This window comes from Gasterosteus aculeatus, chromosome 8, assembly GCF_964276395.1.
Source record: "Gasterosteus aculeatus chromosome 8, fGasAcu3.hap1.1, whole genome shotgun sequence".
Taxonomy (NCBI): Eukaryota; Metazoa; Chordata; class Actinopteri; order Perciformes; family Gasterosteidae; genus Gasterosteus; species Gasterosteus aculeatus.
This window is the reverse complement of record NC_135695.1, coordinates 7,492,812-7,506,769: the sequence shown is the minus strand read 5'-3', so window position 1 is coordinate 7,506,769 and position 13,958 is coordinate 7,492,812. Positions and strand designations below refer to the sequence as shown.

Below are 13,958 nucleotides of genomic sequence, written 5' to 3'. Positions count from 1 at the left end.
AGGAACTCTGGACTAAAGCGCAGCATTCTTCAGAAAGATGTTTCTGCGAACTGACATTTTTGTGGGATTTCTTTTAAATCTGTCATCTGGAAAATGCTGCAATCAAAATATATCTAAACGAAAGTGGCACAAAGGGTTCTGTTGGCTGAATCAACTCTTTTACATTATTCATATTTCCTTGTTTTTGTTTATCTTGCTCTTGGTGCGACTTAACGATCCTATTTTCAAATTCCCAGACCTCATCGATAACCATAAGAGTGTCCATGGCGACACCCCGTTTGCAAGAGATGAGCAGCGGCATCCGGAACCGGCGGCGGCATCCAGGGGCAGAGGTCGCAGCACATCTGTCGTCCATCCTCACAGCTCCAGAGGAGGACTGTATGCTCCTCGCGGCCGTGGGAGTTGGAGGGAAACGTACTCGCTGAGCAACAAGAAGCCCCACCAATCTATTGGACATGTCTCAGCTTCTGCTTCCTCTGCTGTACACCCGTCCAGTTCCCACAGTGTATCCCACAGCCAAGGAGAGGAGAGGCAAAGAATCAGAGCTGCCGTCTTATCGTCCGGAATCCCTCAGGGGCAGCATGCTAACAGTAACAGAGCGGGAGGAGCAGCTGAGAAAACAAACACGGATACTCTTGGAAAACTAGGATCCGCTGTGTCTCTGCAGGGAGAGGCAAGATCCACAGGCACGAGTGAGCAACGTGAAACGACTGATCTGCAGGCGAGGACCGACGGCAGACGTGTCACACCCGAAAAGAAAGAAATGCCGTCCTCTTCCAACGCCTCGACTGATTTGCAGGGAATCCCTCAAGCAAATACCGAACCTACCACGACATGCGAATCCAGCACCGAGACTAAACCAACGATCACTAAGACAACTCCAGCGGCTCCTAATGCTAACACCCTACCAACCCTCGCTGCTCCGCCTAACTTATCCAAACATTCAATCGACCCCGCATCTGGCACCAGCCGTAGCGATGTCTCTTTTTTGAAGAAATCTAAATTCACGTGGGTGAAGAGCCAGAACGTAAGAGGAGTGGGGCCCAAACAAAGCGGCCACGGTTCCTCGCCCACAGGCAAAGCTGTGACTGTTGCCCTAACGTCAGTTCCGAAAGCTGGAGTTGCCAGTGGAAGCTCCCCCTTTTTGACAGGGAAGAGAACGCCTGGCAAGAAGGTCCACCGAAAGCCCGGCCCGCTCAATTCAACCCCCAAGACCTCCAAGTACACATGGGTCTCCATCTCTGCTGGAGCCCAAGCTAGAGTACCTCGAAAGTCAATATCGCCCAAAGCTCTGACTCTCTCCCAAAGGGCCCTGGAGAAGATAGAGGTTACCAAGAAACTCCGAGCAGAAGATAAGACGAAAAAGGGAGTCGGGGGTTCGTCTGCCAACTCCCCGCCGATAAGCCGCTACCGCTGGAAGGCCGGCGGACAGAGCACCTCTGGGGCAGCGATGGGAGGGGCAACAGGGGCCCGACGACGGTCTGCCTTCCACTGGACATCAGAAAAGAGCAACAAAGGAGCGAAAGGAGGGCATGCTGTCTCCCCCTCCGTAGCCCAACGTCCCCAGCGTCCCCACCTTATGCCGTCCTCCTCCCCGTCTGGGTTCAAGCTCCGCAGCAGGATGAAAATCATTAGGAAGTCTGCTCCCGGGTAAGTAGTGGAAACCTGGACACGATCTGCTCTGCGTCCATTCTCTCGTCGCCCTTTTGGTGCAAACTTTTTCCTCCATGGTGGCAGCAAATGTTGCGGGAATGCTGTAATTAAATCGTTTTTTTTTCTCTCATTGCGAATTTCTACACCGCAGCGTCTTGTGTGTCACTCATTGTGCTGTTCTCCTTTGCCGTTGGCTACAGCGTGAGTGGGTCAGAGATGAAGTACTCGCCGCGCGGCCGGACGCACAGCTCGAGCAGGAGTCCCGTCGTAGTGAGGAGGAGCCCCTGCAGGGAGCTCGTGTCTTTTGGACGACACAAGTTGAGGCGGCTCTCCCCCATCTCATCGAGGACAAGTAAGAAGCGCGCACTCCAGACTGTAGAGTACGGTGTTGTTCTGCTCGATTTCACCAAGAGCATTTATTCTACACAGTTCTTCACAGTGCTCTAGATGAGCTGTGACCCGGACGCACATCCGGGGAAAATAACCTCACGGCTAACCTGGCTAGTGACTGCTGTGTTGTCTGTGGCCTTATTAATGACGGGATTGGGTGGATATTTTGGATGGATCTATTTTTAGTACCCCTTCTGCTCCCCCTCACTGAGCAGCCATACAGCTGAACTAGAAAGGTTTGAATTCTCGCCCACTACTTGGTCCATAATAATTACACCGTACGGCCACCTGGTGGTGCTACGACAGCTAGTTTTAACTTTGTATCGTTCTCTGAAGTCGCAACCAAATTCACGATATATTGATATACAATGTGTGTGTGTGTGTGTATATATATATATATATATATAGATATATTGTCAACCTCTGTAAATCTTACACCGTCAAAACATCATTTCATTATCCTCTATCATCATTTTTGTGAGTGTGCTCACCAGTTTGTGCAGGGGACCTGCCCCCCCCCCCCCCCCCCCCCCCCCAATAAAATAATAGGGGAAACACTGCTGCGTATTGTAAAAGAAAAGAAGCACACTGAAATATTTATTTTCTTTTCCTGCTTACAGATTTTTGGCGTGTACTTTAATCTTTAATTTCCCCAGTGAGAACCCTCACATGGCTCTGAATCTCCAGTAGAGGGCAGACGCTGACATCCATGGATTTCTTTTAAAGGCTCAGTAGGAGGAGAGGGGGGAGTTAATTAATTGCCCAATTCAGCCGTGATGGCGAACAAGTGCCGATAGCGGGTAATTTGCAGAGGAAGAGGCCGGCAGCGCCGCTGCTATCAAGCCCCGGCACTGCTCTCCCTCCGCTAGATAAAAAGGAGCTAATGCAATAATTATCCTTTTGCAAATTGGATTGTTTTAACGAACTGTAGAATATTGGCCCGACCTGATGGAAAGCAATCATTGTTTTTCCTCTTTTTTATTTATTTATTTTTAACAGCCCTCTCTCCCTTGCCCCTCCAGCCCCCCGGTCATTCTGCATGTACCCTACACGCCTCATGCCCATCTTGTTGTAATCTCCCCTACGCAGTGAAGTCAGAAGACATTAGGAAAGCCATCACTATCAACATTAGGCTTTATTCGTCCCAGTGGCTCTGCGTCCATCGGTCGGCCTCTCTTTTTCCGGTTGTTTAACTCTTTGCGTCCTCTCCCACACCACCCACGCCCCCCCCCTCGCCCCTCCACCCCTTCCTTTCCACTGCTTGAGCAGTCCTCCACGTACTTTTTAACGTTCGTGGGAGCCCTGAATGCCCTGAACGCCAGCATCTCTAATTAAAAACGGTGACTCTGAATCAGAGACACGGCGGAAAGGTGGAGCAGGTGGGGGGGAGGGGGAATTGCAGGGGGAGATGGAGTGAGGAAAGCCGCCCGTAGCCGTCTGCGCTGCCGATAAGAGCTGCTAATAAAGAGCAAATTGAATTACTAATGATGGGAAGCAGAGTCCTTATAGATGAGCCTGTTTTAAAAAGCTAAGCCTTATGACCACTCACACGCATGCTAATACGCTCACAAACAGCGTTTCTTAATTTCCCTGCCGCTGGGCGGCTTCAGCCTGCCTTCTCCCCGTTAGGGGGGGGTTCTTAGGGACTCTGTTATCTGGGGTTTAATTTAAAGACGGCGTAAACCCAAGTAAGCAGTTCGGGCTGTAATGAATCTAGATGTGTGTGTGTGTGTGTGTGCGCACAGAGACAGCCATGTAGCCCAGATAATCTAATAAAGCACATAAATGTCAGGAGCGGGCCGAACACAGAGGGGAAGAGTGCTGAGCCGAGCTCCTTGGAGCCCCATGTGACGGGCTTCTGGAGCGCTTTAGGTCTCCATCTCGCTCGGGTTCCTTTCCTCCCTCGCCGTCTCTCTACCCCACTCGCTCTGTTCTTCTTTCTCTCCGGCGCTGTCTTCGCCATTCTGCTAATATGCCTCGGGACTTTTTAAGCCAAGTACTGCGCAGCACCTTGCAGACTGCAGGCATCTGTATAAATGTGTTCTAGGTCTGAACTAAACGGTCACATGCAAGTTCTTCTGAATGTAAAAATTCGAGTTAAACTAGCAACACATCTGACAATTTTTTTACTGGATAAAGTATTGTTGCTCTTTTATTGGTTAAATAGTTTAGCCAACTAACTATTTGAATTTAGCAGGGATTAGTAGCCGTTAAATGCAGATCTCCCCTGTATTCAAAACACACTTGGAGATGAAAGTGACACCACATATTTTTGGAAATGAAACTTTAAAACGCCAGTAACCAGAAGCTTGACCGCTTACTTCACCTGAAAGTTAAGACACAAAACCCTTATAATAGAAGTTGTGCCGAGGTAGTGTGACCATTCCCATGGAAGTCATTGCCGTCTAAAGGACATCTCGAGTTGTGTTGGAAAGACATTTTAAATTTGTCTTTATTTTATAGTCCAAGTCCGTGGTTTATGGTGATGCTGTTGATCATCTGAACTGTTTACATTGTGTCCGTCAAGGCTGAAGGTGAAATCGTCACGTTGGAGCTGATAAAATCCTGTCTCTGGTTTGGTGTCACACGGTTACTGTATTGCCTCTTTCCCCCCGTCGGAGGTTCTTGGATACATATGTTGGCTGTAAGCCGAGAGGGTTTACCGAAGCTGCTGAAGAATCTTCCAGATGCCTTTTAGAAGATATAGGGGGAGGCCGAGGAACCAGCCTAGTGTCGGGTCGGGTTGCAGAGACATTTTGCAACAAATATGACAAAAAATGTTGGTTCTATGAAGATTCTCCCGGGTACCTGCGGCGACACGTCATCACTCATTCACACCACTGCGTTTGATTTCCAACTAAACGCTCTCTCCTTCCTCTCGTTAGTGTTTAGAAAGTGGATTCGTCCATCGCACACTCTAGTTTTACTGCTCAGATCGTCCCCTGTTTGTGTAAGCCATGAAACAAGCACACACACACACTTACAGACACGCACGCACGCACACACACACACACGCAGATCTTGTGTTGTAGGGGTGTCTCTTTTACAGTGGCAGCTTACCAAAATACCCCCCGCCCTCCTAAACCGAATACCATGGAGCCCATTACCACCGCAGACTAATCCTCCCTGCTCCTTCAAGGATCCCGTTACCGCGCCTACCGTGATCCCATTTATTTCCCCCATAAATCACATGTGCTGCTCTGCATCGGGGTCCCGCTCCCCTTTGACCTTTTTTCCACGTTTGCCAGTGTTACGCACGGACACGCCAGCACGGGCGAAACCACCGGCCTAACCTCATTCGCGGGTTCTCTGGGAGTCGGAGCGCACATCTCCCTGCTCTTCGGTGGCGTCGTGGTCGCCGCCGCGCACGCTGTCATCCCGATAAACCACGGTTATGCCTCGTAGCATTGGTGCACTTAAAAAGGAGAAGTTTACGATCCCTTTGCTACGTGCTACGTACTGGCCGACATCTAGGTCCGATCCACCCATGACATTTCAGACTTTTGAGTAGAAGTAAGAAAAGTACGATGCCTGTTTCAGTTGGTGTCGAAGCCAAATGAATCCCCAGATGTCCTTTTTCCACTTGAACTTGCTCCGACACACGCTTGGTTATTTTAGTTTGTTTCTTTAGCATCACTCTCTGGTTCACACATGCTCCAGTTTCTCCCACTTTTCCTTCACGCCGCGCTCTCCGCTCACACACGCACAGAAGCAGCTTACAGAGGAACCGTGGGTCACTCTCTGTACCTAATGTCTGCATGTGTGGATCTTTCTCAGAACCTTTTCTTGGCCAAATGATTTTAATAGTTTGTGTGTGTGTGACATGTATAAATCAGCTGCTTTTCTGCATACCGTTCTGTGAATGCCATTCTCCACACCTCTCCTAGTATGATCAGTTGGATGACACACACACACACACACACACACACATTTGCACTATGTGGACCATAACCTAATGGACACACACACTGGCATTCTGCTCATTCCTCTGCACTTTCTCAGGCTCTCTGTGTCAAACAGGTGGGCCCCTGTCCCCTCTCTGCGTCTGTGTCTCAGTCTCGTCGTCCTCACTTTTTGTATTGTATCTGTCACCATCTGTCTCGCACACACGTGTGCCCTGCAGGACACCTGCACCCACACACACACATCCACCAGCACCCCGCATCCAGAATTACTCCATTAGCCAAATGATTAAACGGGATATCATCGCGGTCTGAAGAAGCAGCGTGCATGCGCCTGAGTCTGCGCCTGCTATAAACGGTACGGGCTATTCGGTTGCCTGAATGATTCAGTTTCTCATGTTGGAACGGTGTCTTGTGCAGGAACAGGCTCAGTATAGCTCTCTCCGGCACGGTGCACAGTGGCATTTGGCATTTTGATTAACCTCTGTGGACCCGGGGAGGCCAGTGATCAGAGCCCCGTACACACAGTGTGTCTGCATGAGTGACGCTTCCCCCATCTGTGTTGTAAGACCCCTCCCGCTTCCACGCACTCCCCTCAAACTGTCAACTGGCCATAATTAAAGACGGCACTCGTTGAAGATCACGCTGGGCCCATCGGGGACACACAAAGACCAGTGAACGCACCACGCCGGGGGTCAAATGACCAGCGCGTTTTGGTAAAAGAAGAAAAGAAGGATTTGATTGTTGAAACGCTTCTTAGGGTTATAGATGTTGCCCCCCCCTTCCCCCGTGCTGTTTTGATGGACGTGCAGGGTTGGCTCTGATTGCCTTTGCAGGGAGGGGGTTATGTTTTTATCCTGTGCATCTATAAGGGAGGGGGGGGGGGGGGGGGGGATTAGCAGCATGTGTTGAAATGTGTTATCGATACTAACCCTCAGCTGGACCAGTTAAGGAGGTAAATGTTTTCTTGGTACCCAGAGGAGTGGCCCGTGTGCCAGGCTGTCGGGACGGGGGGGCAGAGCCCGACTCATTAATAGCTGGAGTCATTTGTGGGTGATCGGGGGCCAGTCGGGGGATGTGGGGGGGGGGGGGGTGTCACACGAGGGGTTTCTGCCTTTTTGGCCAAAGGGATCTGAATTGTGCCCATAATCAAAGGGAAACTGTTCAAATGTTCATGAGGCTGCAGACGTGCGTATGTGTGTGTTAGTGTGTGTGTTTGTGGGTGTGGGGGGTTTCTGGTATTGGGGAGGGGAAAGTGAGAGGCCATCAGGAGAAGACCCATAAATCTTCCTGTTTTGTCAGCTGGAAAGCAGGCCGGTATAGCTGTCCAGCCCCTCACCCCGCTGTACTCCCGACCCTATTACGGTAGCCCTAAACCCCCCTCTCCCTCCCCCTCTCCCTCCCCCGCCAGCTCTCCCTCATATGTCTGCTCATACTGACGTGTTACCATAATAATCGCTGGGTGTTTGCCGATTACGTGGGAAGACGAGCAAGGAGTCTGAGAAGCATTTGGCATGTTGATTATGCAACCCCCCCCCCTTACCCCCACCGCACACACCGTATTGGAGGGATTGTATTACTGATGGAGGGGGGATTTTAGTGGGCTGCTCATTGCTTGTTATGATCAAGGCAGGGTTATCTGGGCATGGGGCTTTGCTGTTGACATGACGACTGGTTTATGACATTAGGGCCTTGTTGAGGTTTATAAATTAGTTTTTAATGTTTTTTGTTTAATTGCGCGACGGAATCCCTTTAAGGGCTTGACTTAAGGACGTCTCCACTTTGGCTTCATCGTGATGGAGTCAGATCATCTAATCAGTCTTCAGACCATTGACTTTGGTTGGTACTTTTGCTAAAGACTCTCTGAGGAAGAACCCCGTTACCACTTACAGCCCCCCTCTGCGTGATTGGTTTTGTTTTTAACACATGTCAGTGTTTCCCTGTGGTTTACAACTTGAGGGGGGGGTTTATTTTAATAACATCACCATTCCACCACATCCCAAAGGTGCTCTGTTGGATTGAGATCTGGTGACCGGAGGCCATTGGAGTACACTGAACTCCGGTTCAAAAAACCAGTTTGATATGATGGGACGTTTGTGACGTGGTGCATTATGCTGCTGGAAGTAGTCATCAGAAGATGGGCACAGTGGTCATAAGGGGTTGGACATGGTCAGCAACAATGCTCAGGCAGGCAGCAGCATTTAAACAATGCTCAGTTGGTACTAAGGGGCCCAAAGTGTGCAAAGAAAACGTCCCCCACACCATTACAATGGGTAGCACTGATATCACTGATTCTATCTGCAGTTACCGCCCCATCACTCTACTTCTTTACTTCCTCCCTCTCCACCGGGATTAAAAGTATTCACCTAATTAATGTCTTGGCTGCAAGTCTCAGTACACCGGTGGAGCCAAGTGGGGGCCAAGACCCATATTCCTGTAATGCTGGTGAATTTAGTGTGGTCATGTGAACTGATCAACCCTTCTAGCTCAGTACTCAGGTTTTATGGCCGTAAGTTCTCATCTTCTTTCTTAATTCTACCTTCATACCTATGTCTCACTTTCAATCTTATGTCCACCACCTCCTTCCGACCCGCTCCACCAGGTGCTCCATCCACACTCCAGAGCCAGGCTGAGGAGAACCCTTTTTCCTGCAGTTCCTTTCCATTTCGGTCATACCGGCCTTGACACCGCCCCCCCCCCCCCCCCCTCCCAACACACACACCGCACAGAGTCTATTCTGGACTCGGGTAATTTGGTGACCATCCGCCCACCACCACCACCACCCCACCAGTTCCTACTACTCCTTTTCCTTCCAAGTACCTCCTTTCCTTTCTCTCCTTTGCATCTCTGTCCGTCTCATGGTGAAACATAAGCCCCCCCTCAAAACCCTGCTGGTATTTCACTGTGTGCCTCCAGCCACGATCGGCATGCAAACCTCTGAGCTCAATTACCCTGCTTTCCCTTATGTCCCTGACCTCCCCGCCCGCAGACAGGGTAAGCTCCTTAAGCCCGCCCTAACCGCCCTACAGGTGTCGCCCCCAGATTTAACCATTAGGAGAAATGTTGTCGTTGTTTGGAGCAAAAGGGAAGCAGATTCTTCAGCGGAGACGTGATGGACAGCTGTAAAGTGTCAGCTGCTCTATTGTCTCTCTCTCTCTCTCTCTCAAAAAGGGAAATTCCAGTTTATTATAACTTTTTCTTTTAAGTTTGAAGCCAGCGCCTTGAGGATTGTGTTTCGTTGCAAATAACAGACATTTGCTAGTTTTGTAACAATTGCCCCTTGAAAGGCCTCTTTAAAGGCTGGTGCTCTTTGCCCCCCGCCTCCTCCTCCACAGGGCCCCGGTTGTGTCCTGGTATTTAATAATGGATGATTGTTTGTGTTTGTCTGTCAGCACGCTCTTGTTAAAGGGCTTTAAGATAACTGCTAATTCCATGAGGGCTGTATTGATTAGGCGCGCTGGGTGTGGATTGTTTTATAGCCGTGAAGGGGGAGCTCTGCCTCCCCCCCCACGTCCATCACCCTCACCAGGCTCCTTCATCAACTCCCTCTCACTTTCTCTCTCTCTGGTTGAATAATTAATGCTTAACCTATTTAATTAGTGAAATTTGCTCTGAACTGATGCAGAGTAATTGAGTCCCGGACTCAGTGTGCGGTGGGGGGGCGGAGGGGGGGTTGGTGTTTGCGGCCCGTGTGATTCACAGTGGCAGCGTGGCTTTGACGTGACTGTCAGTGAGCTGACATTAGCGCCGTTGGCATCGCCGAGGTGTGGCGGTTTTGGTATGGCGACTCTGGCGCTGGAAGCCTCGCTGCCTTCCAGCAGTGGTCACGCCAGCAGTGTTGGCTTGGAGGGCAAAGGTGTGTATGTATGTGTGTGTGTGTGTGCGTGTGGTTGTGATATTATTAACTGTTACCAAAGGCTAAAATAATGATGGAGAATTTGTGTTGTAATTGAGGCTCAACACTTTGACCCTGCATTGTGACCCATCGGATTGGCACTGAATGTTCCAGGAGTCACACTGCTCTGATGTCACCGAAGGTACCGAGGATCTTTTTTTTACGCAGGCACCAAAATGTTGTTAATTATGGGCATTGACTTAATCAACTCATTGTTTTAGCATGAATGAATTTCAGTAAACAGGAGAATTGGACGGTGTCTGTTACTAGTCGCTCTGCTCCTGATTGGAAGCCTGGCTGGTGGTGAGGTTTCAGTGGTCGTCCCGATGCTCAGAGAAAGCGGCAGGTCTGGATTCCATCACGTCCTCTCGGGTCGACAGAGACTTGGCAGGAAAGCCCAGGGTAGGAGTTGGGGGGGGGGCGAGTCAGCACTATTTATACTCACCTGGGTCAGGGTGTACGACCAGACAAACACACACACACACACAGATTTAAAACATGCACCTGTAAACGTATACGCATACACGCGCATCAGTACCAGTGCATTCTACTGCTGCATTGCTGCAAGTTAGCTGCAGAGGGGGCTCTGCACATGTTTAGTGCTGGCTCAGCAACTTGAGCAACTGGTGACCCCCCTACCCCTCCTCATTCATTTCACACATGTATATATATATACATACATAATTCCAAATATTGTCTTCTACTGCTGATCACACGTGTGTTTACCGTGTGTCTGCACTGTCCCCTGTTGCCTTACGCGTTAATCTCTCTCTTCACAGTGAGGGAAAGGTGCTTATTAATTAAACACTGCTGATGACTGATCAGATTGTTACTCTGTTTCACAGGACATCAAAATTCCAGATATTGGAATCAGATTCAGGACTGAAATACAGATTAGTGCATCCTTACTCAGGCGTCACTGCCTGGCCAACAAAAATGTTTTGAGTTTGGTTATTGAAATGATTTTAAAATAACAACTCTCAGGGTGGAGCTGTATATTTAGAGAAACAAATGACAACATTCACTCACTCTGTCTGGTGGGAGTGTGCGCCGTGCGCAGAGAGCAGTAGAGAACTGTAAGACTTTCCTGGGCGGTGTGTGGGGCGCCTCCCCTGTGGAATAGTAAAGGAAGGTACTGTCATATATACCTGCCAAATTTCAAAAGCCAACGAATGGACATTTAACACGGAGGACGTCTCTATCCGGGGGGGGGGGGGGGCACTCTACCTCAGTTGAAGCGTATTAAAGCTGCACGTCAGCAGGTGGACCTTAAATAGCTGCGTGATGAACACCACCACGCTACACTCGTCCCACACGGGATACCTGCGTCTTCATCGGTGTCCAAGATACCTACTGGTGGGTTTAAAGGACACATGTCCTAATGATGGCATGCAAAGCACACTGTAAAATTCTGACTCTTGACCCCCTAAAACATTTTTTTTCCTGGGGGGGGCAGACGCTGCAGTGTGCCCATGGAGGAGAGTGCAGGATGACTGCGAGAGAGAGTGTTGTATTGATCTGGGGCAGTTCATTTTCTGCTGTCCCTGGTGAGTTGCTCTGTGGGGAAATAGCTAGTTTGTCTCCTGTCATTGTGGCTCCAGAGTTAAAGAGGAGCACAAAAAGAGGGGTGGGCGGGGGGGGGAGAAAGCCACTTGTCTTAACGGGGAACAAGAGCATCACGCGCAGAAAGACCTCCTAAGTCACACTGTCGCACGCTGGGATCAGACGCTCCTCATTCGGGGCCGAGAACATTGTGTCCACGCACTCGATCGACACACCTGGACACGTGTAAGGGCCTGATTACGTGCACGAGCCTTTCCGTTAAATGCATCTACGTGCGGGGCTCATTTTGTGTGGGCGCTCCTGCAGAAAGCGATATTGATCATTTGCCGTTTACTGTCCCCTGCTCCCTTGTGAATTGCTTTGTGGGAAATGGTTAATTTGTCTCCTGTCCAGGAGGCTTCACTGTGTGTGTGTGTGTGTGTGTGTGTGTGTGCGCCTTTGTGCGCGTGCGCCCCGTGTGCGTATGCCTGTGGTGCCCATGGTTAATTTGTGTCCTGTCTTCCCGGGGGCTTGGCTGTTAAATACTTCACTCTGTCTCTATGGAGACACACAGACTGATATCATTGACCGTTTTGTTCACTAACGGTAATCCTGGACCGATTGCCAAATAGCCGCCATTAATAATATAAATTCTTGTGTAAACAGGGGAAGAAAAAAACGAGCTGTTTTACCTGGTAAAAGTGAGGAAGCCAACAAGTTAATCGTTAATACCCCACACACCCCCCAGGCGTTAACTGGTCTCCCATCAGACACAACACAGAGCATATTAAAATATACCTATTCTGCTTCAAACAATCTCCATCTCTGCGGGAAATACACAGGACGAACGTAAAAGGCCAAAAAATGAAAATAAAGAAAGATAATTTACATCCCAGTAATCTTCTCATCAGTCTGCTGCATTTTCCAAAGAAAGTAACTGCCAACTAAATATAAGAATGAAATAAGGGAATGAGGATTTAGTTTGACAGTCTCTCCCTCTCAGAAAACATATCCTCATTCTGCAAATTTAAGTTAAGAGATAAATCAGAGATAAATGAAAATCGGTTATTTCGCTTCTTTGTCAGGCCCACTTTCTACTAATCCCTTGCAGTTTGGGGGGAAAAAACAATGCATGTTTGTTATGCAGCAGGGCTGGGCGGTACACCGGTTCAACCACATGACTCACTGACACGTGACACGGGTTGGACGTAGTTTGCTAACATACGGGTTACTGACATGATACCGGTGTCTTCTTCAATGAAGCAATCATCATGCTGGAGAACATAGTGTAAATTATTGGCAGGTCAGAATCTGCTACATAGACTTAAAATCAAAGACAACAGCTATTTTTGCCAAAACCAAACCAAACTATTTTGATTTGTTATTTTTTTGTCACTTTAGAATTGTATATTTTCTGTTACGACTTCATACATCCGGTGCTTTCAAGAACTGTTCTCTCCACTTTCTTCGGTAATCCTTGAAAGCATCATCAGAAAGCCCAGCCTAAAGCCGACATTAGAGGAAGAGCAGTCCTGCCGTGACTTGATGTCGCGAATGACTTGACTGCTCTTAGTCTAATCCAAAGGTTACTGATCTGCGGCCTTCAGCTGCCGCGTGACTTTGAAGGACCTTTTCCTAAGCACACGCGTGCCTCTGTGTGTTCGTCCGTGAGCGGACCATGCCAGCGGTTCAGCAGCGGTGTCCGTTCCTACCAGATGCCCCGCTCCTCCTGGTTGTGTCCGGCAATTCTGCGGGGCCGCTGCCAGCCCCCACCCCCCCCTCCCCGGCCCCCCAGCCCCCTCAGCCCCCGGCACCAAAGGGACCAATTAGGCGCTGGCAGCTGCAGCCAGAATGACACAGTGGAATGAAGGGGGCTGCTGGGTGGGCGAGGATGCTGCACAAGCGAAGGGCAGACGTGTAGAGGTGGAAAGGAACATTGCTGTGTTCTCACAGGAAGGCTCCTCCACGGGTGTAAGCTACCAGGGGGGCAGTTGATGGACATTAGGAAGTAGTTGGAGGGGGCAGTTTGTTGATCTGGAGCCCGTCTTCTTTAGAGCACCTGCTTGCCCCGGGAAGGGGTTGGGAATGGAAGCGTCTTGGCCCCCTGCCTTCACCAAATTAGCGCCCACGCCGCCAAGTAACTTGACTGTCCCTCATCACGCTGTCGTCCCCCCTTCTACACCCTTGACCTTTAGCCCCTGTACCCTCACTTTTTGTCCGGGTAAATGCAGTGCTGTGTGAGGAGCCGGGGGGCCCCCGCTGTTACTGAGCTGACCATGGCCCAGGGCCAGAGTGAACAATTACACACGAGTTTTACAGTTATTCCAGGAGGCACTCTTCATTACATGGGGACTAGAAGATCAGATATCCGTGTCATTGCAAAGGGTCTTCTGTAAATCTTGACACTATATCTTATTAAACACGCCAACTGTTCTTATCCTAATGCTGGTGTCAAATACAGCCATGTTATATATATATATATATATATATATATATAATGTCAGCATACTAACTACTTCGACTAAACCGTTACAATATCGGGATATCCACACAAATGAGCACAAGAAATAAAGGGG

The 13,958-nt window shown here is 49.4% G+C and overlaps 1 protein-coding gene across 1 annotated transcript in view; it reads left to right on the top strand.

The window, feature by feature from the left end:
* The window catches only part of zc3h3 (zinc finger CCCH-type containing 3), a 39,962-nt gene that overhangs the window by 539 nt on the left and 25,465 nt on the right, over positions 1–13,958 (top strand). Inside the window, exons 2-3 of the mRNA XM_040184266.2 lie at positions 237–1,650; positions 1,854–2,005. Of these exons, the coding sequence (XP_040040200.2) occupies positions 237–1,650; positions 1,854–2,005 (1,566 nt within the window). The remainder of the gene's footprint in view (positions 1–236; positions 1,651–1,853; positions 2,006–13,958) is intronic.